Here is a 26139-nt window from a genome sequence, read left to right as displayed (position 1 = left end):
TATTTTCCGCCAAAAAAACACAACTAACACATGTTTGAGGTTACGGCTAACGCTAACTAACACAACCTCAACTCTTTGGTTATGTTCTTTCGGTTTCGTAAAATTGGGGCAAAATGAGTAAAAGACAGGCGTTGCAGTTGTATAAAGCTCTGATTCGCGAGTCGAAGAAGTTTCCGGCTTATAACTTCAGGTAAGGGCGTTTTTGCAAACGATTTTTTCATTGGGGGTTGTAGACACTATGCCTTAAGGAAGATAAGGGACAGTTTTCGGGAAAATAGACAATTGACTGACCAGGACGTGATTAGGCAAAAAATGGATGAAGGAGTTCGTAATTTAGATGTAATTAAAAGACAGGTATTCACAATTAATTCGTTTAGGGGTTAATTGACGTAATTATCTCCAGGTGGTCGTAAGTCAATTATATAGCACCGAAAAACTGGTTATTGAGCACGTGAGGGCCCAAAAAAACTAATTTGTAAGGTTTGTAATGGTTAGAAATAATAAGAGTAATTGTTTGATTTTTTATTTCTTCTTATCAATTGACTTGACTAAGCCTTTTCCCACAATATAAAAGTCTTCAATCAACGCATCCACGTTCAGCTCCAATTTTCCATTCACAAGTTTCCTCCCGCTTGCATAAGACACCTAAAAATAAATGTAATAAATCAAAAAACATCTAAAAATCTCACCTTGAAGTCTCGACTTTCCAAAGCTTTAGGTATCCACAAAACCCCGATAAAATTACCTCCGTACGTATCGTGGAAAAAATTGGCAAAATCGCCGTAATGTTTGCGCAGTTCGGCCAAATACAACTGAACTGGGTTAAAGCCAGTGACTGGAATTTTCGTGCTTTCGTTTCTGTTAAATTCCTCCAAAACAATTTGCCCCTCGGACTCGTCCCCAGTGACTTGTTCGTGTCGTACGGGGTTCAAAAGGGGGCGCAAGTGAATAATAACATCGTACCCCTCAAGATTCGGAATAAACAAGCTTTTAATTGAACCAAAACTCTCTCCTTTGATGATTTGCCCAAAACAATTCAAAGACTCACTTGCCAGTTGTTTGACCCTCCGCAAGACCAACTTCGAGGGCCCCCTTTTGGTAAAAACAGACTCACAGCCGTCGTACGGCATTGCGATAAATAAATCGGGCAAAGCCTCGCGATTTTGGAGGAGTTTCGAGTCGATTTCTGCAAGTGTCTCACTTGCAATCTCATTGTTGAAATTGACCACAACCGCCTGAATATCGCACTGAAGCTCGCTAACAAATTTCAAAAATCGCAAAAAGCCAACTTGGGGGGTCACCGAAGCCCCCTTGAGAAACAACGAAGCGTTGAGTAAATTAATCACGTGGTCGGGAAAGTGGTAGTCGTCAATGAGTTGTGACCTTAGCCACCGTTTGATAAGGGCGGTGCTAGGTCCAAAGCTCGGAAACTGTGATTGGATGCCTTTAAGAGCGCCCGTAACACGTGGCAAAATCCCCAATTGCAATTCGATGTCCCGGCTCATGGGCGTGTCCTTGTACGTTGTCACGCCGTTATTGGTCGACTCGCGCTTCAGAAGCCCCACCTCCCGGGGCAGGTACAGACGGTACCTGAAGACGTAACCTTCGTACAAAACGTCGAGAAATTCCGGCTTGACGCTTGCTACGATCTTGTGCTTCTTGTCCAATTGTTTGGCGATTTCTAAATAGAAGGCGGTTTTCATATGTCGAATGGCGGTCAAGTTCTTCGGCCATTTTGAGCTGTGTTCTGTAAATTAATTACCAAACTGTGGTTTAACCAATTGTTAATTACCTAATTGCAAGACACACTCGATTGGTTTGACGTATCTTGGCACAATCCCGCGTTTTTTCTCGTTGAGGACTATATTATTTTCCAGGGGCGGAGTTACTAAACTTCCGCTCCTGTAATTGGTCGAAATTGGCGGGAATACATCGGTGAAACTGAAAACATCGGTGATTCCCTGCACTCCGGTGATTGCCAACGGCATTTCGAGACTTCGCAATTTTTTGCCTAATTCGTCACTCGCTGCGATTGCTCGCACACAGCCATCCTCATTGGTTGCGGTGGGGTAGGGGGCGGTCACTTTCTTATTAACCAATAGCTCTTCAAACTCGTCGTAATGAAGCGAATACTCCAAGCCCAGTTTTTTACAAATGACCCAATCAACAATAGTTTTAATTATTTCGCGCCTTTGTTTGATTGTTTGGGTCTCGAAATAAACAGCAACACACACAGAACCGTCCTTGAAACGCCGATCAGTGGCCAAATCGCCCCAAAATTCCTTAAACTCCCGCTCTTGAGGGTCATTAAGAGCTGGGCCTTTTTCCAAAATGTGAAACGCATTACTTTGGTCTAAGTTAATCCCAAAGGTGATTTTATCGACTTGGCTTTGTGTTGTTACTATGGGAACGATGAGTGTTGCGCGCTTGTTTAACCCCTTTTCTAACACACCCTGTATATATTTTATAACGAACAGTTCCGGGTGACCCAAAAATTTCGTCCGCTCATCGTCGGTCATTTTCTCGCCGATTTTTGCGACTTTAACGTTCAGAATCAAATCGTACTGAAGCTCGAGTGTTAATTTCGTGATAAAAAGCGAATGGAACGAATTTATCCCTCCGTCTAGGAGTTTAAACGCGATTTCGCACTCACTTTTGATTTTTTTATAAACTTGTAAATTGAGAAATGACGCAACGTTGTAACAACCACTCCGATCCAACAAAACAACGTCGTAATTTTCCTTAAACGAGTCTAAAACCTCCGGTTTTGTGTCATCACTCAGACTCAGGGGCGTTTTACTCAAATCAGAGTCGCTGATAAAATTCCAAAAATTGCGAACGATTTGATACGAGCTCATGTATTTGTTGATTTTCTTTTTGGTGAATAAGTAAACGATGAAGTAAAGTATTAGTTCATCGGTGAAGGCCCCCAGTCCCTCGTTGAGCCCCCTTTGAACGAGCCAGACATAAATCAACTTAACTGCTTCTTGGGCGTTTGTCAGTTCGGTTAAAGTTTCACGAATGAACGAATTGTTTAAAGTGAGAGTGGCATCATGCGCTAGCGAAGCGTTGTAGTATATCGTGGGGGCCTCTGTAATAGCCCCCACGTTGAAAACGTCAACTTTTACGTTGTTAATGTCCGGCAAAAAGCGCGAAAGCTTGAAGTAATTATCAGTAGGAGTGGCGAAAATTTTAATTGTGATTTTTTCGTGCAGTTTTATTCGTAGCACTGGCAAAAGCTTGGTATGCTGCCAAGTCCAGTCAATATCACCGCTCAGTTTTTTTTCCTTCAGGTGATAAAAAATATAGGCAAGAAAGTAATAGCGTTTCACTAAATATCGATTATTTAGGTAGTCTTTAACATTGAAACACTCTCGGGGCATTGTCAGGTTGATATTCACGCGTAGTTTGGGGCCTGGCAAGGCATTGATCGCGTCTAAGCCAAAAATTTCGCTTTTTTCAGGTTTTGTAAACTTCAGGGTGAAATCCTGGTCACTTTTAAGGGCCTCATTTGCAATTCCGCTAATAAAGTTGTCAATCTCGGACAATTTCTTTTTCTTTTTGAGCTTAATTTCGGATAATTGAACATTATATTCAGGCAACTCGTTTAGGAAACTTTCAAACGACTGGTACCAATCTTTGAAGGCATTTCTGTGTTTATTCTTGATTTTAACCTCCTTAATTAACTCCTCGATTTGTAGGCGAAACAAGTTGTTATTGTACAAATTTTGCGTTTCTTTCAATTCGTTCAATTCCTCAACGGTGGGGGGTTTGTAAAGCTCATTTTTCGGCTTCTCGGGCTTTGAAGTAATGTCCTCGTATTTTATTTTTTTCAGTTTACCGTCAGTGTCACTCTTTGTCTTGCGTTTTTTTGGGGGCTGTTGTGCTAATTCTTCGTCTGTGAAATTATCTTCAGAAGAGTTTTGACTGAATTCTTCTTCCTTTTGCAAAAATTTTGTTTTGAAGGACGTAACGTCAGGTGGGGACTACTCACCTCTTCAAGCAAATTCATTTTGGATCAATAATACATAAACCACACTATCAATAGATTTCTGGCAATATTTAAATTAATAGAATTTTTTATTTGGGGTTATAAACATGCACGTGTTCATGAAGACCTACTATTTGCGGTCACTGGAACTACATAGTAGACTCATAGTACCTACTATAATAATTTTTTTGAATTAAATTACCACTTTTACCGATTTGTTTTGTGCCCGGTTGGTAGTTTTGGTAACTTTTTGTGGCTTAAGGGTTTTGTATTGTTATTTGGCCCCAAAAATATGAGTTTAAACGGAAATAAAGTTTGAAACCAGTAGTTTTTTTGCGTTACCGGCCGAGTGACATGCGCATGTCAAATTTGACTTATCGTATTCGGTAAATCGTTTGAAACTTTTTCTGTTGACGCCTCAAATGTACACAAAAACGTGTTTTTGCGGCATGTTTGGCTTCTAAAAGGCGCATTTTCCGCAATGAGCGCGTACAAAAATGATCCTGAATTGGCGCTGGCCACTCTTCAAAAACTAGCGGCCGAAATCCCTTCAGGCGTCAGGTAGGAGATGTCAATGCCCTAAGCTTTGTTGAAATTCTTTGTAACGGCTCTTTCTCGTTTCCATTTTGACACCTGCATTTACTTAACATTTTCGAGGATGGAACGGTCGGTTGGGTCGTGATTTGTGCAAATATGTTATTTCGTTCATATTGCACCAGTCCCGGCCTGACTGCTCTTCCAGGACCACGCCGGGGTGTTGGAGGGAACCAGGGATTGAGTTGGTTTTTGTTGCAGTGTTGAGGATGTGGGGGAGGTTGTCCCTGTACTTGGCTCAAAACCGGACGAAATAACGAATAATTTGCGCGAAGTGATTGCGGCCGAGTTACGGGATTCGCTGGCCTGTTTTTGGGAGGCGCATAATATTAACCAAAAGCTCAAAATTGTCAAGAAACTTGAATGCAGTGATTCGGAAAAACGGTGCAGTTTTTGTGTCATTTTTGAGCTAATTCACTAATTGTGCAATAATTTATTGCAGCGTTCCTGCCACCATGCAGGAGATAGTGAACGGTTTGCATGGGGAACAGTTGAAGAGGCTTAAGAAGGACCTTGAGACTAGGGTCAGGAAAATCAAAGAGGAAAATAACAAACTAGAAAGTAGTGTGAAAGAAAAATCCGATTTGCTTGAACGACAGTTGAATCAAATTAACTCAACCAAGTTTACATTGTAATTAATACTGTTTTTGTTACTTATTAATAAAAAGATTAAACCTAGTCCAAGGACAAGTGTTCCGTCTTTTTGGCAATGTTTTCCTCATTTTTAGCGACTTCATCGTTTAATATCTCGACTTGTTTTTGCAACTCTGTTATGTTGGCAGAAGTGTATTCATCCAACTGGTCAAGTCCCAAGTCACCTTCATCCACATCATAAAGCTCTAAATAACGTTTTCCTCTTTCAATGTAATTCTCACGTGAGAGATTCGCATTGATTTCTTCTATTTCAAGTTGGTGTAAAGCGTTTGACATCTCCTACAAGCCAATAGGTGGAAAATTGTAAAATTTTCCCTTTGGTCCATTTTACCGTGATTATTGATTTATAATAGTCGATATTTCGATTGATTTCTTTCAAGTTGTGCTCAATTTGGTCAATTTGTTGGGTGATTGCAGCCACCCGTTGTGAAATTTTCTCGATCTCGTCAACTACGAAAAAAAATAGAAAGGTTCCAACCGATGATTTTAACATACGCAAGTGCTCTTTTGACTCTTTGAGCACGGATTTTTGGCTCGTTTGGAGGTCTTTTCGCTGAACTGCTGGAAGTTTTATATCGTTTCCCATTTTGGCGCTTGAAATTTTCACTCGATGCGCAATTGTTCTGCACACCTGGTCGGTAAAGTAGGAAATGTTTGACTTCCCGTCGGTTTTATCGATTTTTTGACTAGTATTAGTGGCCAAGTGGTTTTTTGAGCCGCTGATTAAATTTTTTGAGTGTTTTAATGTGATTTGGGCGAGATTTAGCAAATTTTGTCGCGAGTTAGGGTTTTTCGATGTCGGTATTACAGGGATGATCTTGGGGAGTTCGGTAGATGTCGTTGGTGGCGTTGTTTGTGAACAAAATGTCGGTCATGCGTGTTTCAAGGGGTACGTGCTTTATCAACAAGCATACATAATTTAGCATCTTCTGACGCCATTGCCGTTTGTAATCATTTTTTTCGTGTTTTTTGGAATCCGGTGTTTATCTGCGTACAGTGCCAGGTGAGTTTGATGTTTTGCTTATTTAAAAAAGCGCCAGTTTTTCCGATCTAGTCACGGTGCCGGTGACAAAGCCACCCTTGACTGTCGGCTTGTGCTAGTACAACCCTTTGTCTTGCCCTTTGCCATGTGATAATTACTATTTAACGCAATAACGATTTCATGCGGCAAGAGAATAGTTTCGGTATTTTTACGTTTTGTTGGGTTAGTAATGTTTCCCAGGCAACTGGCTTTGCTACATTGTGAAAATGCCTCGAATAAGTAATTTTTTATCGTGATGTGCACCACATTCAATTTAACCGACATTAGGCTTATCATCGATCGATTTCAATGCATTAACTCGTTCGTGTTCGTTTTGTTTATTTTTGTACAAATTCCGGTTATTTTCTGTTTTATTGTCTCTGAAACAAAGGGACGCCGAAGATGTGACATGTCTGGGGCCCTTGGCACAAAGCCCGTATTCTTGGTGTGTGTTCTGGGCTTTGCGAACACTGCCAATGTCAAGGAAAACACGTCGGAGAAAAAACTAAAAGCGTGTCTGGACAACAAAGACCGGCGATTTGTTATGGATATTATCTTATCGAGGTTATTGCAGATGGAATTCCAAACAAATTGAAATTATTTCGGTCATTTAACAAGTAAAGATGCTCTCACACTATGTAATTGCTTTGGCAATATTGTGACATACGTCAGAAAAAACGTCATGTGTCAAAAAATGTAAACTAATTTTTGACATATCTTATAAATTATCTCACTAGAGTAGGTATTTCTTCGGTAGAAGTTGGTAGAACAAAAATTTTATAATGACAGATAATGGTTTAAAGAACTCACTGTTGTCACTTGCATATTCTTAAAAAAAACTTTATAAAAACACATAAAAATTACCACTATTCTCTTTGTTTCAACAAGAATCAACCAAGAAACAATAAAAAGCAAAAAAATCGACGGACCTATAGACCTACATTTATTATTAGACAAAATATGTACTAATTAAAAAAAATTCTTCAAAAACTCTTTTTTATAGTACTTTGCTTTTTTTCAAATTTCTTCTATAGTTTTGTTTATAATTCTTTCATATTTCGTATTCTTTAGAATCTTTTCTGTACTTTTCGTTAGTTTTTTCTTAAGTTTCTTCTCTGATTCTTTTCTAGATCTACGTTCTGGATTGTTCATTTGAGTAGTTTATATATCATCTTTAGGCTCTTTTTTAATACTTTTACTTTTCAAAATTGTTTTATATTGTCATTTAGGATTTGTTTTAGATATTTTTAATATTGTTTCTGTGCTCTTCTCTAGAATTATTTTGTGGACTCTACTTATTTTCTGAACTCCTAAATTTTTTCTTATATTCTCCAAAAGTTTTCGAATTGTTCTAAGAATTCGATGAAATTGTGAAAAAAGTTGGAATTTAGTAGAATCAGAATACCAACTTTACAGTCTAAATCTCGATTCTGGGCGTCGTTGCTTAATAACAATTTTTCTACTTGTCGTTGCTTAATAAGGTGACCCCTCTAACTATTTTTCGCCTAACAAGGTGCATCATACTTTGCGGAAATGTTTACGGTCGCTCACAATTAGCATAGCTGTTTAAAAATGTGCGTAGGACAACCTTGAGTTTAAAATTCTTATTGGATGACACAGTTTTTTTTCTCTACAAGTTGACACAGATTTAATTATGAATGGGACTTTGTAACTTGCATAATTGCAACAAACCGGTGTTTTTATAATAAATTTATGGTGTTCGCGTTTCACGGATCGCAACATAAAATATGTCGTAAAATCATTTATGATAATAATTGGAATTGTAAGGAAACCATAAAATTTCGATTCATATACGAATGTTTATTTGTGTGAAATTTTAACATGGTTTTATGGCCCGATAGTTAAATTCGGTTTGGTGGCTCAGATGGTGCGAAAAAGTAATCAAACAGTGGCGAACGGCTATTATTTTTCATGTTGTATTTACATTAGACAAGTGTACAGGGTGTGTCAGGTTTTATCTACTTCAAAACATGAGTAATCACAGAACAAAGACGTTTAATTAATGTTTTACATTATTTTCGCATTCTATTAATATTTCATTGCTACGAAATCCCGAGTTTTAATTACTAATAGACGAAAGTTGCATTATTAATGCAATCTTTGAAACACTCCTCCAACAATTTGTTCCAAGAGTAAATCTCTTCAAATTTTATAGCTCTCTTTCCTACTTCGAATCTCATTTATTTCCTTTTGCTTCTTTCATTATTATACATCTTGGCGTGCACTTACGTATCGTTATGTAATCCCATTACTCATCTTAAGCACTATCAGGTTTTTTATTTTTTCTCTGCACATTCCAGCCTTGATATGATACAAATAGCTGGGGACAGATGAAGCATTGTGGGCAAAATAACTTATTCGAAATGTAATAAAAACACTTGGAATTTTTTTATTACACATCGAGAGGCCAAAAGTTGGTGTAGCATTGGGAAAGTTTTTTATTTCATTGCTTTCGGTTACTTTTTCGCCAAAACGGACGGTATACGCATAACATAAAAATTGCAAGCAAACCGACCATACATCCAATTAATAATTGAAACCAAACATTGAAACTCTAGCAAAAAGTTCTTGCGGTCGAATTGAATTGGTAATGCATTAGTGGGTGGTTCGCATTATGTAAATATACGAAATATTTTCATCTTCTAGTGTATGAATGCAGATCGCCGCTTAAAATGCTAATTCGGAGAATCATTCCGACAGCGTTTGTGCGCCTCCACCATTTTTTGCGACACTTTGAACGCCCTAATTTGGGAAAAAATTAAATTCGTGTTTAAAATTTATTAATAAAAATTGTCTGGATTCCAGGACAATGAACTATTTTCGGTTTAGGGTCAATAAAATTGTCTGCGATTGTGCCAAGACTTGATTTGTGTAATTTGGACAACACACGATAAATTACACGCTCGTCGTGTCCTTTTCTTGGCGCTCTTAGGGGCTAATTATTACACCATACAAATGTGATTAATGTGACTGGAGGAAATTTTGTTAAATTACTTTAATGAGTCATTCGTTCACGTTCGGTAAATAAAACAATAAATATAAACGGAACGGCCTAGTAACATCCCACGTTATGGGTTTGTTTTGAAAAACACTAAATTATTTCCGAATCTCGTCTTATAAAAAATAAAAACTGTCGACGCGACTCAACTACGGGAAAATAACGTTCGCGATACGAATCTAAAACTTATTGATGTAATGATGTGCAATCATGTTGAGAGGAATGATCGCTTAGGGGAACTCTTTTGTACGGCATCTCCCTCAGAGGACTAGAGTGAAGATATCGATCCGTTCTTGTTGTCTTTTTGATAACTTAATCCTGCGACGTATGCCAATCAACTCGATTAGCTCTTTGGTGACACTAACATTTCGTGCCCCAAGGGGAACTGTCAACACTTCCTAACAGCAAGATCTATTGTAAATTTTAATTCTAAGTAGGTTAAGTGCGTATTGTCTCGGTACTTTGCCCCCAAACATTTTTGTGATAAGATAGTTCGTATTTTAATGTTTACATACTTATTGTCAAAGATCAATGCTTCTAATGGACAGTTCTAGAAGATTTAACTGTGACCTGCCAGAAGGGTTGATCTCATTTCTGTTGTTTTTAATTTTTAAGATGGAATATGTTTCAAAAATTGCGAATTGAAGAGAAAAATGAAGTGTAAGAATGGATAGAAGATATCTAAAGGATCTCACTGAACAATATGGAGACATTTCTACCTCAGTGTTGCCAATTTTATTTTAGAATAAAAATACAGCTTGAAGGAGGATATGGTGGTCAAGTTACCCAATATCCTTAGTTAATTAAATACAGTGAAGATTTTGTTTTTGTGGAACTGTTTGCAATGCATTGACATGTTTTTTTAAATTGTACATAGCATTAATAATAGCGTTGTGTCCAATAAAATAATATCCTCACTGTATATTTTTTTCGATGGCAAGAAAGTATTGTGGCGAAAAGCCCGAATTTTTTCCTCCATGTGTAGCAAAGCTGGATTGGTTTCTTGTGGCAAATGAAAAAATCACACCAGCAGAAACGAGGCCATTTTGCTAAGTGGAAATGGTCCATGGCAGCGATTAATTAAAGAAATGGCGAGTAGATAAATACCGAAGGAGGCGCGCCGTAAAAAGTGATTTGCGGGTGAAGTTTGTATTACAAACAACCCTAACGTTTACATTTATTTTTATAAAATACGGCAAAGAATAAAATAATTTGTGTGTTCCTACTATTAAAAAGCGAAGTTGTTTCTTGGAGAAAAGTTGTAGGATTAAGCCAAAGTAATTGGCTGTAAATAACTATTTAGAGAGTTGGAATAAATTCCGCCACTTTGGAAATTTATGTTGGGGATTTTTCATTTGATTGTCTCGCAAACGGGCCAAGGTTTGTTTATCCGATGACGTTAATAAATGAACAGTCTTACTTAACTTGTATGGTTTTGTTGATGCGCAAAAAACTGAAACAGATTCCGATGAGAGTAAGAGTTGGATTTCAAGGCTTTGCCCCAGGTTATGCCACTTGGGGATTTTGTGCTCCAGTTTCCTTCAGAAAACATTAATCACACAATTGGCTAATTAACCCGACGCGTGAATGATTTTATTATGTTGTTAACTGGAAAAAAATCCATAATCCGCACCGACTTTCCCGCAAAGTGTGTATTGACAATGAATATCAATAAGTTTAATTATAGAATTGAATCAACTGGATACGCCAACAAACAATCCAATTTGGCGTCGAGCTTTACATGAAACCGTCAGAAAATTAACTTTACCAACACAATCAGTCATAAATTTGTAATCAATTTATTGAAGTGATCGAAAAGTTTTTCTTTGACATTAAACCGATATATTTTTCCCCACTTGAACCGTAAAGCTGTGCGAGCTTTGCGTGATCAAAGATCTGTTCGGGTAAGTAATTGAGCAATTTCAAGGGTCCGATTTAACATCCGGTCGACGTACGAGGCGGAAATGCAAAGTTTTGTGGACCGAATAGGTGTAAACATCGCGATAACGGAGCACTTTCTGATATCAGCCGTATTTCACCGAGTCAGAGTGACAATCCAAAGGCCAAGACTCCTCGCTTTGCTTATTCTTTGCGGCGAAATGAAGGAAAAACCCCTCTACTGAACTGAACTGGGTGTTTTCCCAAAGTTATTGGACGTATTTATTACAAGTGGAAGAGAAAAATGTGGAATTAATTTCTCGTGGGCGTTCCGACATTAATTTTCCAATGGTCGGAAATCCGGGAATTGAGCGGTGTTGCTCTTGTTGGTCACAAAAAGCGCTGAGTTTTGGCTAAGACAGGGGTTGTGTCTTCGATGGCGTTCGATACCAACATTGGGTGTCATTTTTTGGAATGCTTGTGGTAATCTGTTTATCGGCGGTTCATCGGTTGACGATGGTATCGCGTGTCAAACGTTCGGTTGCCCGGTAACGTGTCTATCACAACGCCACTATTGAAAACCCACCCCTCAGACAGTCCTCGTACATTTTTAATGCACTTCGTCCATCATTTATTCACGAGTAAAATGATTATTGGTTTGGAGGTCCGCCTATACTGACAACTCTTACGGAAACTTGGTTAATTCTAGGCTTTTTGTGGCGTATACGTGCCGCAACCGATGGAAAAATAAAGTCGGTAATAGCCGGGCTTCGATAAATTCAAACGTCACACGCAATTTTCCACTTAAATATTGAGCAAAATTGGTTCGGTATTAACCGGATTGCGTATATGCACATCTATCATCGATTTTATCGGGAATTAGTCACATTGTGTCGGGCATTAAAAAATCAACGATTAGCCACATTCATTATTTTACGCCACCGAGTTGAAGTTCGAAGGGATAATTCGATTGAGAAATTCTCGGACGGTCGTTTATTTATACGAGGACTCACACTTTGCCCTCCTGTCAGTTTTTATAGGCGGGTACTAAGATGGATCGTGTGCCACATTCGACTACATGCTAACCTATTTTTATTGGAAATCGCAGATATTCTATTCTGACGGTATCAAGACATTTGCTATTAATGGAAAAAAATTGGAGGAAATTCTGAGCTCCTGAAACAAAAACCCTGGTCTGAGAAAAATTGTAGACTTAAAGTATCTGACGGAAAAAGGCTGATTTTTGTGTGTTTTTGTAATAAAAATTTACATTTAGCTTATAAAAAATGTATTGAAACTTTTTACTTTTGGTCGATTTATTGACCAGTAAAACTCGAAATGTTTTAAATGCGATTTTCTTAAACATCTTTTCATTAAAAACTACAGTTTTCAAATTCTTCAGCTGACGTTTAGAAATTTTGACAAAAAAATTGGAAAGTAAGTAAGTAAGTAAAATCAGTGCGTAAACACGAGTTTTTTGGTCAATTGTAGAAAAATATTCTACCTTCTTTGATCTAAAGTAGGGGAAAAAAGTGAAAATGTATTGGATCGTGTTATTTTTGGCGCTATTTGCCCCACTTATCGGTTTATTTGCGCCAACTATTATTGGCTGCAGCTATCAGGAAATAATTTTTGGCACGCGATTGGTTAACGATTTGTTAAATGATGTGACTGTTAACACTTTTTTTCCATTTGTTCTTACTCAAAAAATAAAGTTTGAAGTTATGTTTCACCTTTATCTCTTTTTCTCTCAAGACAAAAAGTATTTTCTACCTTGATTAGGATGTGCTCTTACGTTTACAATTTGGCGACTTTACGTACTTTTACCTTTTGCTGCATTATTTACTTATTTCTTTTTTTTTTTTGCTCTGTTTTACGTTTATACGTCTATGTGTTCTCTCAATCTCTTATTTTTGTTTACTTACCTTTTCTACACTTTATTTCAATTTTACACCTGATCCGGGTTCGAACACCCGACCTCCCCCGTCGTAAGTGGCGCTTATACCACTGGGCCACCGGGCCCCAGGTACTGACCGTCGTTTGCAGATATTTTAACACAAACTTTTTAAATAAATCAACATTACAAACTATATATTTGCAATAATTCAACTAAAACGCAAATACTTTCAGTTCAAAAGTTGGCGAATTAGCTCGAGAAAGCATTTTTTTCCACTTTTTTTCAATTTAATTCTCTAATTTTACACCAGATTTCATCAAAAGATACCGGGCGTATAAGTTGATTCTACAATTTTAAAATTGTTTTTATCTTTTTTGTGACTTTCAGCACGTTTTTGACCGAAAATGGACATAATTTCTCAAAAAATCACCAAATTTGTGTATTTTCTAGTCAAAAATAGTGGACGCGCGCAAATCCTACTAGATTCGCAGTGGCCATGATTTTTATTAACAATGTTTTTCGGGACTTTACTAAACAAACTCAGTTAACTAAAAATTTTTAGAGATAAATTAAATATTTTCGTTTAATTTTTTTATAATTTAAGAAGTAAGTCATCTAAGGATTCAACGCTAATGTTTGAAGTTACGTTTCACCTTTACGTTCATCTCTTTTTCTCTCAAAACAAAAGGTATTTTCTCTTTATTAGGATGTGCTCTTATGTTTACAATTTGGCGCCTTTACGTACTTTTATCTTTTGCCGCATTATTTTCTTATTTCTGTCAGTTTTATGCTCTGCTTTACGTTTATACGTCTATGTGTTCTCTCATTCTCTTATTTTTGTTTGCGTATTGTTTTACTTACCTTTATCTACACTTTTTTTTCATAGAAAAATTGTTGCCGTGATCCGGGTTCGAACACCCGACCTCCCCCGTCGAAAGTGGCGCTTATACCACTGAGCCACCAGGCTCCAGATACTGACCGTCTTTTGCAGATATTTTAACACAAATTTTGATTAATAGCAAATATTTCTAAATCATAAATTGTGGTACAAATATCCGTAAAAGTGAGTTTAATGTAAAATATTTTGGCTTGTTCACTCAAGCTGAAATTTTTTGGACTAAGATTGTTTTCAGGATGTGGGTAGCAAAGTAGCTCTTGTTGGTTAGTTGATTGTTTTATAGTGCTAATCATTTGCATAACAATTTTTATTGTTTACCAAATGGAGCAGTTTGTTTATTTCGCTTATTCGGCAAATTATGTTGTCAAGATTCTATCGACTGTTCCAAAGAAAAATAAAAGTAGGAATTGAGTTTGTGCAGCTTCTGTGTTTATAAGTGCTTTCTTTGATCTTTTAATTATTTTCTCTTTTCTTTTTGTGTGGGTTTTTCGCCTTGTGTCGAGTTATTTTACATTGTCCCATTGTCATTTCTGTAGTAAGATGAGGCAGTAAATTTTTTTGCGGCATGTGCTTGGCGAATTTCAAAGTCGTTTATTGTTGGTGGAGTAATGGATCTGTTATAGTTAAGTGCGCTGCTGTTTGTCTATTTAGCTTTGATCTTGTACTAAATTTGAACCGAATGAAATAAACCTCGCAGCACAATCTGAATAACAAATAGGATTTTAATGCAAAAAATGCGAACGTGTGGATGGACACGCGTAATTCGATTACCGCTAATCCTGGTATGATTTGGGGCGGATTTTTCGGCCGGCAACAAGTGTATTTGCAATATGTGCTTCCGTCTCGAATAAATTCGGCTCCAAATGGCTTATTTCGAGTTTTTCGTGGGCGCCTAATCAACTTTTTTCGACGTAGGCCGTGTAGAAACCTCATTATTAAACTCCATGCAACAAATGTGTCACACGTAGGTATTGATTTTATTATAACAATAAAGCTGGTGCGAACGAACCGTTGGGAAATTTCGCTGTGCCCACAAGTCTCGTTGAAATATTGCCAATAATCAAAGTGCGCCAATATTTCGAAGCCAGTCCAAACAAATTACGCTGAGTGCCGTTACGGAAACTTCCTCAGAGAACTCGTTGTGGATCATAGAATATCTGATATTTTTTCACGATGTGGCGTTGAAAAAGAACCAGCCGTAATAAGAGACTTGACTCAGGCGAAAACAGGAGTGTGGAGCTTCGAGAAAATTTGTAGGTTTTGCCGAAAAAATAAACGGGAAGACCAGCTAATAGAGTATCCTAGTGCAAATTTCAAAGAAAAATGTAGGAGCAAAAACAGATGCGACTGAAAGTTTAATTTATTGTTTTTTCGTTGATGAAGTTACGTGTTCTCGTTTTGAGCCATGTCAACATGAAACGACGTAAACAATTCCGCGAAAAAGGAACATCGTTAATTTAACGTTTTAAAGAAGCTTAAAGCGTACTCGCAATAAGATAAAAACGAAGAGACAAGTTTTAATTTGCTCCTGAATCCTTGGAATTTGGAATTAATCAACAACGGACTTGCATGGATTATAAATAAAAACCTCGATTAAAACACTTAGCTCCTATTAAGAAAATTATTTAACATAAAATTATATTTTACAAATCGGGAGTTGAAGGTCGCTTACCAATTGTAGGAAGAATTATTAGAGCGATTACTTCCATGGAAATAACAGGAGCACAGTTCTGAGAATTTTATGATGCATTATCTCTCATTTGCTGTTGTAATCATGCGAGCCGCGAGGTGAAATAAAAAAGCGTTTCGTGTGTGCATATTTCCACATAAAGAGTAAACTTTTACGTAAAATGGGCATTGAAACACAACAAATTTAATTACGGGCCAAGACCGTTGAAAAGGCAAAATTGAGTCAGGTTTTCAAGGAGCTGCAATTACCTTTCGAGGTAAATGATCTAACATGTTTACAACTTTATAATTGTACAACAGTAGTTAATAGGGAATGATTAGTTTATTGAAGCAACTAGTGGTGAAACAAGGTGCAGTTTCATCACACGATTTTATATTGAAAAGTTTTATATTAACAATAAAACGGCTTCTTTGAGGAAGCTTTAATAAAGTGCCAGGAGTGCTTATTCCAATACACGCCACGGGAGTCGTACCGACATCTAAAGAAAAATTATATTTTTAAATCCCTCCTCCAAACGATCAATTGACAGGGGATTTATTCTTCCAGGAAATGTTTGTTCGATGGCTGTATTATCAATTATTCCGCGTGCAATGTAGGAAAACAAAATTTGAGAAGCAGACGTAATTTATTGCAGTAGACTGAGAGGTTTAGTTGGGATATATCTACTGGGGCTATGCGGAACCTATCGGCAGTGAATAGAACAATGAATTTAACAACCCAATTTCTCACGATTGGGTTGAATTTATTGCAATAGTGTATTTTTGCACTTGGCACTGATTAATAACGCTTTGATCGGCCGCATAATGTTGGTATCACTTTGTGATAGGATGTGCTGTCATTATAGACGACCGCTTTGCTCCAAGCCGAGCTTTACATGTGGTCTCTTTGACGGATAGATCTGGGATTACGCAAATTACACAATAGAGAATTTTGGTGTTAATATTTACATCCACACGTTTGAATTTTCACCTCATTGTAACGACAAGACAATTTATTTCTCTTCGATCGATGCTCCGGTTTTGGTTATTTTTTGGTGCACTCGCGATCAAATAAACTTAGATTGATTGGGTTTGATAGCTCGGCGTATGCCTTGGATAATTTGTAAATTCGAGGATAAATGGAATAAATGAGTTGCCTGCTGGTTTTGTCAAAGTATTGATTTTGTCAGTGGCGTGAAGTATTAATGAGTGTTTCGAAATCGAGGCCATTTTCGGCGATTTGCGCAAATTCTGTAATTAAAAAAATAAAACGAGGAAGTGTCTCAATTTCTTCAAGTTGCGTTATGACGTGGAATGTGCATACACCATCGGAGAAATATCTAAACGCTCGTCCCGTCGAACGTTGTTATTACCGCTTGAATTTTTAATACTTGTGAGAGTCTCCGTTTGATATTAATTAAAGGTTCCCATAAGTGCAGTCTACAATCAGGCACGGCGTGCATCGTATGTCATTTCGTAACGTAATAACTCTGTCATTAGACGTATTGATGATAGAGTCGAGTTCTTTCAGCCTAATTGGCCATTTAGACAAAGCCACGTCACTGTGTGCACATCTTCGATTTAATTAGCACAAAAACGTAGCATCGTTATCTCGATTAATATTGCAGTAATTGATTTCTGCGTTTAAGCGTTGGGGTAGTTTCCGAGGCCGTGCCTCATCATTTCATTATTTATGAAAATAATTATCGTTAAGTCTTAAATTAGAGACTCATTGGAAATTTATAAGATGTGTCGTGTCCCTTGAGACGTCACGCGAGACACCTTGCAGTTTTTCCATCTTTAATAATAAATTAATTTTTCTACTTTTCTTCCGTTTTTAATGGAACATGCAAACGCTGGTATTTCCCAGACCCTGTTAATTTTTAATACAGGCTGCCACAATCCGCCTCAAGGCACGAAATGCATCTTATTACAAATTAAGAGGCTTTGGCGCTCAAATATTTCGAACACACTTGAAACACTCGGCAAGGTGCCAAAAAATCGCCCAAATAATTGCTAGCCATTACTCGTTACTGAAAATGGACGGCGACGTAAATGTCGCTAATGCCGGTGTTATTAGGCCGTTCTTCAGCAGAGTGAATTATGCAAAAGCGTTCGCTTAAACAAATATTACTTTCAGCTCGTGGGACCGTAAATTACATTTAATTACATTAATTTAATAACAACTTGGGCGAATTTGTTTATGTTTTTACTGGCACAGTCCGTCAAGTGTAATGCATCGATCGCGATGAAAAATAATTAATCGAGCAGCTAGCGTGACGTTGCATGTATTAAAAAATGTGTTAATGGTGTACTAAGGCACTGGAACGTGGTCATCCAAATTAATTAGTTTGAAAAATGTTCTTTCACGCATTTACATATTTTTATCGTTAGATTGATTCGCATTACGATGCGGAAAGCGTGTTGTTTCGGGCCGAAATGACATAACATAAATCTCTTCGAGTGAAAGTTGGATGTGCTAAATGGTGATCTTTGTTGTTTCTTGAATTCGGCTCGCGACTCAACACATGGCTGTATGCTAAATTTAAATGCCACAACAGCGAGCGCAAGATAAATTGGAGGAATATGTTATCGGAGAAGTGGGAGCTCTAAATATTGTTTCCTCCGACTAAATTTAAACTAACTAGCGAGGAAAAAGGGCAATTTAGCCCAAGTGCGATTATTTTCCTCGCGTGTGGTTTACAAGCAATCAGCGTTATTGTTATATAATAGAAATGGTCTACCTAATTATTTCGCTTATTATTTTTATACGGTCCGGCGGTACCATAAACAAGAACATTACCAAATTATAATTATACTCGTATTTATTTAATACAAGGTTTAGGCTTTCGAAGTACTAATTCTACTTTACTGTCTGTCCATTAACTTAATGGAAGTAATGGAAATGTGAAATACACACTTGCAAGACGTTTACCGCGACTTTACATGACACTAAAAAAATTGAATTTAGACCCATTAATTTTGATTAAAGGCTGCGTTATTACATTTTACAAAAACAATATTAAAATTTCGCAAGACCATTAGTTCTTTGATAAATGGTTTTGTTATAGTGATTACTGCTAGACGTAAATTACCCTGTAGTATGGAGATTGTGCTGAAATTCTGAAGTGTCCGTGACCTTAGCCACAATTAATTTCATAATTGCGTTAAATTATGAGAATGGCCGTGTCGGCAACAACAAATTAAAGTCGTATCGATTTTGAGCGCGCGATGAGGTGTCCAAGTTCAGAGACCTTTTAAAACGAATTTTTCTCTCTGGGACTTTTGTAACCGTGTTATTCAAGTTGGTACGCCGTTTGGTTGCTGGGTATTCCCCCCAGAGTGCGACTTTTGCCAAGTTGGCTCAAACTGGTCCAAATCACGTTTGCGTCTTTGAGGAATTTTCATTTGGCGTTGAATTATCTCTCTGGTGGAATTGTCGCAATTAGAATATGTGACGTCCAGTTCAGGTGGTGTTTGTATTTTGAAAGGTCGCTATGACGACCCGTCAACAATCAATTGTGGCCACGTACGTCGTACCCCTGCCGTTAGGCCAATGGGTTTTGTCCTGGGGGAGATTTCTGACTGATAAGTTGATAGTCTAGTGACCGCTGGTCAGTTCTTAGGTGGTCGTTCAGTCGTGAAGTTGTCTACCTAATAAGCTCCATAGAGATAAAAAGGTAGGACTTGATTAATGTCCGCTTCCTGTTGCACGATCCTGGCGATAACACGGTTTAACACCCAGCTAAATTTAAGGCCGCGGTAAATTTAGACTTCATGATTATTCATTGAACTATTTTCGAAACGATGTGCATGGACGAAGTCCTGGAACGCACTTAACACTTCGAATTCAGCGCGGCCTCTAACTGGAAACTGGACGACTAGTTCTAGGTTTATCATATCATGATCTTATTTATTTAGGCTTGAAATTTGTTTGGGGGCACAGCCCCTTTGATTATCTCGCCGACTAAGCGAAAGTTTCTCAAGAAAAGTGTTGTTTCAGATCCTGCGGATCCAAGGGTACGAGGACTTGGCGATAATCGCTGATCTAATCTAGGGTAAGTTTGTCTTTTCTCGTATGGATTTTTGCCTTTGTTCCGGAAGCTTTTAAAATGTTTGAATTTTTCATGTCATTACAAATAAAAACGCTTTTATTGCTCGCACCGCTCTTATGGGGCGCATTCACTTCGGTTTATCCGCCTCTGGGGGCCGTCAGGCCGCCGAAACTATTTATTACGTGTTTAATTCCTTAATCGGGAATTGAATTTGCGTTATTTTTTCTTGGAGGAAAAGGGAGTGTTTGAAACCTTTTAAGGCTGTTTTCCCGCTCGTAAACGTCCTGTAATTCATTTTAAGGGCGTATTTGCGTGACTGAAAAATAGGGTCGCTCCCTGCAAAACAAATGTGAAACCAAAAACACCATAAATCAGATTTTTTGCTTCACCCGGCGGTTGGTCCACGTAATTGTTTAAAATCGCCACTTTGTGATTAATAAAAGTTGGGAGTAAGTCGTCCAGAAAGTGCTCCATTGTCTTTTATCGATGGGAGAACTTTCCTGCTTGTGCTAATGTATTGCGTTCGGTTCGAACACCCTCCGTGTTTTCTTCACAATTAGAATTTGTCTTTGAAAGGCCAAGGGACGCAAATCACTACTACGTGCTGTTTTAATTCCGTGTAAATTCCAAGTGACAAAGGGATTTGTTTGATTTTATTAATCGGGCTCGCTCTTTGCGAAGAATTTTTAATTTACTCGAAACAGACGCAATTATCGACCTCCAAAGCCGGGACTAGGGAAATTCAATCGCGTGCCTCTTTCTTTACCATTTTACTACTTTTTAGCGTTTGCAACATCGATTCTAATCACGGTGAAACCTTCTCATACGCTCGCTTATAGTCAGTTTCCATTAGCATCAACGTGTAAAAAAATTAACTGAACCGTTTCACAAGTGATAATTTTTACCGAACCATTTCGGATGATGATGTAAGGTGTTAGTGTCGGTGGTTAAGGGATTAAGGACGTTTCTGAATTACTAGCACGACCCTTACATTGGGTAATGAATTTGGCTATAACTAATTATTAAAGATTTTTTTAGTTGCAACTGGAAGGGTTCCAGGCCCCTGAAAAGCTCGTTTTGTTTTAGTGAAATTCTCTAGTTGTAATTAATGTTTCATGCAAGCGTAAAGGTCAAAAGCCACTTTGATGCCAAATTGTTAAAGGAACTCAAAATTGCCTAATTTCTAATTACAAACAGCGCTATTGTTGCAGCTAATTGCAACCGTAAAGTGGTCTAATTGCAGTGAAATTAAAAAAAATCTAAGCCTCTTGAAGTTATTCTAGCCAGTTGACTGTTTACACAAAGGTGTTAAAAGTTTGGAAGTCGTCATTTTTTGAAATAGGCTAGTCGTTACTCACTCACTTGAGTAAATAGACCTGTAATTGTTAAAACAATAAAGGTCGATGTACTTGCAAGGCGTTTGAGTTATTTCCCCATTGTAATTCCACTGTTTTCCCTGCGGCTGTCGCAAGGCGTTTTCTTTTATTTCCCATCAGTGCCTTTCAGTGCACGGCACTTGGATCGCAAATCCTCACAATTATCGACTTCTTTGGCTGCGGTCTCCTCGTCGACTCCGCCACAAATACAAACGCGTGGTTCATCCGAGTACACTGCCACCACCACAGCTCGGGAACGGTTGATTGAACGACTCCGTTTTGTTTTGTTTGAGTCGAGTGTGCGGTAGCACGCAGTCAGTTTCACAGAGCTAGTGCAAGTGAATTTTGCCGCCAGTTTTTCACGATTTTCGCCACACACTGTCCAAGTGAGTGTTGAAAAATCAGTGCGTTTTTTTTTGGCAAATTATCCGTGTTTCTTCGAGGATTTTAAGCGGATTGTTGGGGGAAGAGGGTAATCGGTGCGAACAAGTGACGATTGTGGCGAATTTAACTCCGGGGTTTGTGTTTTTCAAGACTCATTTCCGGGGTTCGATATTTTATTTCACTTTTTGGAGGCTTCGAGATTCGCGTTTCTTTTATTTAAATTTTTATTGTTGCATAATAACGAGTGTCGGCCCTTGTGAGGGCACGTGTCGTCCGTTGCGCCCCGAGCGGCAAAGAAGTTGTATTAAGTGTGCGATCAGAAGCAGAAATTAAATTAAATGTAGTCAAAAGCGAGGGGAAAACTGCAAAGCACTCGGACGCGTCAAACGAATCCTTGTACCTTAATTAAATCCGGAAGACAATAAACATCAACTGCCACTAGTCCGGACCTTGTCCGGTCATTTCCGGGAGGATTCGAGGGAAAAACGCAACTTTCTTACATTTTCTCTTGTTTGTAGAGACAATCAACAATACGTGTATTTATTGTTCGGGCCGTGCGGAAAGGAGATGTAATTCCGTTCAATTTCCCCTCTTAATTATGTAGTAAATCCATCTCGAGTCCGGAATGTGAAGTATTCGAGCAATAAAGCTAATTTATTGCGATGAAAATTGTAAGGGTCCCGGAAAGACTGACCCACATACCGGACGTTTATTTGTTCTTTGCAAATAGGAGGTGAGGGAGCGCACCTCTGGTAAACATTTTGACGGAACATCTCAAGAAAAAATTAGGTACCAAAATAATTTGAACGGAACTTCATTGAGATTAACGATCGGAGAATACAGTTACAGGAATGTGGAATTAGCGATGGTTTTATTTCATGAAACCGGCCACACCGGCTCGGGTTCAAACACTTTTTCATTTTGTAATGGAATTTTGCTAAATTTAGATGCTGATTTGGTAATTTAACCTTTGACAATTTTCGACTTTTACTTTCGATTGTTGATTCTGATGCAAACTTAGAAATATGTTGACTCTTTTTAATCAATTGTCGACAATTAATGCGCATCGATTGTGCAATCAGCTTTTGCTTTCGTCAAATATTGATTGGTTTCCTCTCTAATCTGGCCATCACGGGGCTTGATATCAAAGTGGAATCATGACACGTTTCAGGTCTGGCTTCCCAAACCCACCCTCTGAAATATATTGAATTATATACAAGGTAATTCACCGAGTTGGTCGCTAATTGAACTCCTAAATCCGCGATTATTGTGGCAGAGGAGTGCGGTTCTAACGAACTTTTTTTTGTGTCCCGTCCGTCATCAGATTTTATTTCTTTTTAAAAATGTGGGTATAATTGTAAGATGCACACAATTTGATTAGTATTAAGTTCGTATAAAGAAAAATTCAGATATTGATGCTGTTCGTAAAAACTGAAACTAAAATTTGTGCAGTGTCCCGTCCGTTAAAATGGCTGTGTAGCGAACTGATTTTGATACATTTCGGAGTTCGTTGTAATTGGACTCTACTGTATATCCTGGTGCAATAACTATCCCGGGTGTCGTCCTGATGAGAATGAAATAATTCGCGTTCCGTCAAATGCAGCTTTGCCCGATTGAAATTGACGTCCAGCCGCCCCTTTATAATTTTATTACCATCGTTTATGAATATTAATGGTAGTGAAAAATTTTCGCCAATTTCCTTTGTTCTCCTCGTGTTACATTGTTTGTGCATGCAGGCAGGTTAATTAATTGGGAACTCTTCCGGGAGACAAACTATAAAGAAAAGTTGCGTCTGGAAGCGCGCTCGCTCCAGTGCTAGTCGGTGTCAGGTGTGGGACTATCGAGTTTTTAAATCGGCGCTAAAGTTCATCCGACTTTCCTCGAGACAAAGTTCAAAGGGCGTTTAATTCTCGGCCTTTTATGGAGATTTAATCAAAACTTGGGTGGTTTTTGGCCAACATCGATCTGATTAGGAGCGTGCGGGTGACCGGGGCTCCAATTATGTGACGAAGACGAACATCAAAGCTTCAAGATGATAATTGTGTCGGTGGTTGGCTGAGATGGTATCAGTGTTGTACCAACTGTCAAATGTTCGCGCACCAGTTAACACCAACTAGTCAACTCCCGTATGTTCGAATAGATTCGAACTTAATCCGCGATTGTTGGCAAGTTCACTGAGCGTTAATTATCGCGTTTTGGGAGCATCGCATTACACGAAGACTGGCGCAGGATAACAACCAAACTTTGCCGCTGAAAATAATCATACAGCGATTTTCCAATCTGTTTTCTTCGCACACACAGGATGTGTACGTTGCGATCGATTCGGCTGTTCTTTCAGCCGGCGAGATATGGAGTTATGTAAACGCGGGTTAATGCCGTAGAGTGAGCTTTTAAATTTCGGGTCGGAAGGATTCCCTCATCGGAAAAAAGCAAACCTTATATCAATTATAGTTGTGTTTGTTCAACTCGTTCGCGTTGTTTGCACAACGGCTGTCAGTCGTGGTGGATGTTCACTATGTTATCTCGTGTTTATTTAAGAAATTGAAAGGTAAATTTTAAGGTGCGTTACTTGTTATTCTATCAGGCAAGACTGTTGAATTAAATTTTTAAATCCTCGAGGCTCCGAATTGAAAAATCTCAAAAGTTGGTTAATTTAAATTTCATTGAAATAATTATTTCGGCTTGAATTATTCAACAGGTTTTCTCAAACGAGCTTATGATTCTGCAATTTTATACCATTTACCTTAATTGAACTCGACCGCAATGCTTGAACATAATACCGACACATGCAATGGTTTTTTTGCCAAACAATGTTTGCTGCAATTTTCACTCGGAGAAGCCGAGAAATCGCTAATGCGAACCGATACGACACAAGTGTCAGCTTTATTATATTCGAGGAGGCGATTATGGAGAATGGGGTTGTTAGGTGAGGGTGACGTGACAGATTGAAGTCGCGTAACTCGCGTGATAAATTCGGTAACGACGTATTCGGAGCTTTTTGTCGATGATGATGTCAAACACAAAGAGAGGATAACCTGGGTCGGGCAACTAATCATCTTCGAATTACACCACTGGTTCCTTGACCTCAGTTTTTCACATTTTTCAAAAATTATTTTACGTTATTGCTTTTACATTGGGGGTCAAAACTTTCTCTGTTGAAATTTTGGACAAAACTTATCTGAAACTTGTTCCAACAAAAATTTTAAATAAACTTCTTCGTATCGAGTGCCATTTTTGTGCAAATTAGAAATCAAGTGACTTACTTAGAAACTGCAACTTTCCCAAGCCTCTGGGCATTTTTCAGGAAATTGTCCACCTTTGAGTTAACAATTTCCGGCGCATTTCGGTTTTCAGTAGTTTAGTTTCATGTGAAATTCTGCATCGTAACACATGAATTTCTCCAGAACTATCTACCTACCCACATTCCTCATTGCGCTGTACAGCGACAAATTGTTTATTTGCTTGAATAAAACAAATCGTTAATGAGTTACGCTGAACTATCGAGTGAACGTGTAGGACGGTTCGAATTCCACACGGAAATATTGGGCGATTTTTGCGAATTACATAATTAACGGAAAATTCCGAAGCGTGATATTTTCTCATGTAGCGCAATTAATTATACACTAACTCTTCATGAAAAAAATCTCTAATTTATATAAATCATTCTTATGTGCGTTGTGGTTTCCGGAACGGCAAGCAGGCAACGAACGTTATCTTGGAAGGAACATTTATTGTTTTCAAATTAAGAATTTGATTTGTTGGCACACCTTTTGCAAGAAAAAAAACCGTAGCACGTGGATGATGCTTGTGTTATCAAATCGAAGGCTAATTATGTCATGGTGGAGCGTTAGAATGTCGGCCTTGTAGATCTTTGCTAGTCGATGATTTGAAAAACATTATCATCATTCAATATTTGCAAGAATTTGACATTGACACTAGACCTTGGCTTGTTTGCTTTTTCAATAACTGAAGCCTACAGTCTTTCGCGATCCCATTGTGCGAGGTTTTCCTTAATTAAAATTTCCATTGTTCGCCGAGATGTCGAAATCTCTGATGCACACCATTTTTCGTGACAGTGGTGTTTTATCGAATTTCCGAAATGTATTCAATCCATCATTCGATCAACTAAACCATCCTTTCAGCCCCGAGCAGTAAACTTTTCGGAAGTTAACTCCGGATTTACTCCCACTGGCATCGTTCTTTAGTTTGACAGTTGCGTGTCTCGGCTTTGAACCTGGCCATTCTTTGATCTATTTTGTTTGCACTTTTTTCTTGATCTTCGTGCCGGAAAATTACTTGTTGCAAGACTTTGGTCAAGGCTGACGGAGTTTTCTCCACGGAAAATGAAAGTGTATGATAATAGTGATGGTTTTTTCGACTAACGCTCAGGAAGTCGGTTATGTAACCACATTCTTTCATGGTGCATTCCTAGATTCGTGTGGGCTTGCACAGCTGGTCGGAGACTCAGTGAAAAATCAACACGCACCGTAGAGAAATTTTCTGTGTAAGTAACTATGTGAAGGATTTTCACATTCAGCCAAATGAGGGAAATTCTCGCCCATTTAAAGCCACGAGAGAAACTTATTTTGTTGCAAAATTACTGTTAAGGCTTCTTTTTTTAAATGCTACTATTGTTAGTGGAAGCTTTGACAATATACAAATAAAGGGCTTACAGCGAAAACCTCTAATATCCTGAAAGCATAA

The 26139-nt window shown here is 38.2% G+C and overlaps 5 protein-coding genes and 1 non-coding gene across 9 annotated transcripts in view; 4 read left to right on the top strand and 2 right to left on the bottom strand.

Moving 5' to 3' along the window:
* The first annotated feature begins 47 nt into the window (after positions 1–47).
* On the top strand, positions 48–525 carry bcn92. Its single transcript, XM_962900.4, has 3 exons — positions 48–190; positions 234–354; positions 404–525. Exons 1-3 carry the CDS (start codon positions 114–116, stop codon positions 470–472), a joined length of 267 nt encoding a protein of 88 aa, XP_967993.1. The 5' UTR covers positions 48–113; the 3' UTR covers positions 473–525.
* Positions 510–4149, bottom strand: Mat89Ba (Maternal transcript 89Ba). Its single transcript, XM_962978.4, has 4 exons — positions 3995–4149; positions 1793–3941; positions 690–1747; positions 510–645 (listed from the first exon to the last, which is right to left on the bottom strand). The coding sequence occupies exons 1-4, from the start codon at positions 4010–4012 to the stop codon at positions 523–525; spliced, it is 3348 nt and encodes a 1115-aa protein (XP_968071.1). The 5' UTR covers positions 4013–4149; the 3' UTR covers positions 510–522.
* A 194-nt stretch (positions 4150–4343) lies between these two features.
* LOC103313548 (hypothetical protein) lies at positions 4344–5263 on the top strand. Its single transcript, XM_008197054.3, has 3 exons — positions 4344–4552; positions 4787–4969; positions 5028–5263. Exons 1-3 carry the CDS (start codon positions 4473–4475, stop codon positions 5218–5220), a joined length of 456 nt encoding a protein of 151 aa, XP_008195276.1. The 5' UTR covers positions 4344–4472; the 3' UTR covers positions 5221–5263.
* Mir92c (microRNA mir-92c) lies at positions 4630–4757 on the top strand. The gene has a single exon (NR_038701.1). It is a non-coding gene; the product is annotated as a microRNA mir-92c (primary transcript).
* LOC103313547 (uncharacterized) lies at positions 5148–5951 on the bottom strand. The gene is made up of 3 exons (XM_008197053.3): positions 5735–5951; positions 5571–5689; positions 5148–5518 (listed from the first exon to the last, which is right to left on the bottom strand). Exons 1-3 carry the CDS (start codon positions 5823–5825, stop codon positions 5261–5263), a joined length of 468 nt encoding a protein of 155 aa, XP_008195275.1. The 5' UTR covers positions 5826–5951; the 3' UTR covers positions 5148–5260.
* Positions 5952–6100: 149 nt separating this feature from the next.
* The window catches only part of HnRNP-K (Heterogeneous nuclear ribonucleoprotein K), a 38482-nt gene continuing 18443 nt past the window's right edge, over positions 6101–26139 (top strand). The window contains exons 1-2 of one of the 4 annotated variants that reach the window (XM_963445.5): positions 6101–6242; positions 19624–19678. The gene's annotated coding sequence lies outside the window, so the exon portion shown is untranslated. Of the gene's footprint in view, positions 6243–19175; positions 19301–19623; positions 19679–21289; positions 21438–26139 lie in introns of those variants that run through there. The other 3 variants (XM_015981182.2, XM_015981183.2, XM_008197055.3) reach the window with 3 other exon arrangements.

Source organism: Tribolium castaneum, chromosome 3, assembly GCF_031307605.1.
Source record: "Tribolium castaneum strain GA2 chromosome 3, icTriCast1.1, whole genome shotgun sequence".
NCBI classification, from domain to species: domain Eukaryota; kingdom Metazoa; phylum Arthropoda; class Insecta; order Coleoptera; family Tenebrionidae; genus Tribolium; species Tribolium castaneum.
The sequence above is the reverse complement of the archived record's forward strand: the minus strand, read 5'-3'. Positions and strand labels throughout refer to the sequence as shown.

Bases quoted from the DNA above. Each gene is read 5' to 3' on its own strand.
- Mat89Ba (XM_962978.4), bottom strand. The intron at 1,748-1,792 runs GTAATTAACAAT...ATTAATTTACAG, and splicing joins CGAGTGTGTCTTGCAATTAG to AACACAGCTCAAAATGGCCG. The intron at 646-689 runs GTGAGATTTTTA...ATTTATTTTTAG, and splicing joins TGGAAAGTCGAGACTTCAAG to GTGTCTTATGCAAGCGGGAG.
- bcn92 (XM_962900.4), top strand. From the start codon at position 114: ATGAGTAAAAGACAGGCGTTGCAGTTGTATAAAGCTCTGATTCGCGAG. The intron at 191-233 runs GTAAGGGCGTTT...TGGGGGTTGTAG, and splicing joins TTTCCGGCTTATAACTTCAG to ACACTATGCCTTAAGGAAGA. The intron at 355-403 runs GTATTCACAATT...AATTATCTCCAG, and splicing joins TAGATGTAATTAAAAGACAG to GTGGTCGTAAGTCAATTATA.
- LOC103313548 (XM_008197054.3), top strand. From the start codon at position 4,473: ATGAGCGCGTACAAAAATGATCCTGAATTGGCGCTGGCCACTCTTCAA. The intron at 4,553-4,786 runs GTAGGAGATGTC...TTTTTGTTGCAG, and splicing joins GAAATCCCTTCAGGCGTCAG to TGTTGAGGATGTGGGGGAGG. The intron at 4,970-5,027 runs GTGCAGTTTTTG...AATTTATTGCAG, and splicing joins TGCAGTGATTCGGAAAAACG to CGTTCCTGCCACCATGCAGG.
- LOC103313547 (XM_008197053.3), bottom strand. From the start codon at position 5,825: ATGGGAAACGATATAAAACTTCCAGCAGTTCAGCGAAAAGACCTCCAA. The intron at 5,690-5,734 runs GTATGTTAAAAT...TTTTTTTCGTAG, and splicing joins AGAGTCAAAAGAGCACTTGC to TTGACGAGATCGAGAAAATT. The intron at 5,519-5,570 runs GTAAAATGGACC...ATTGGCTTGTAG, and splicing joins ATTATAAATCAATAATCACG to GAGATGTCAAACGCTTTACA.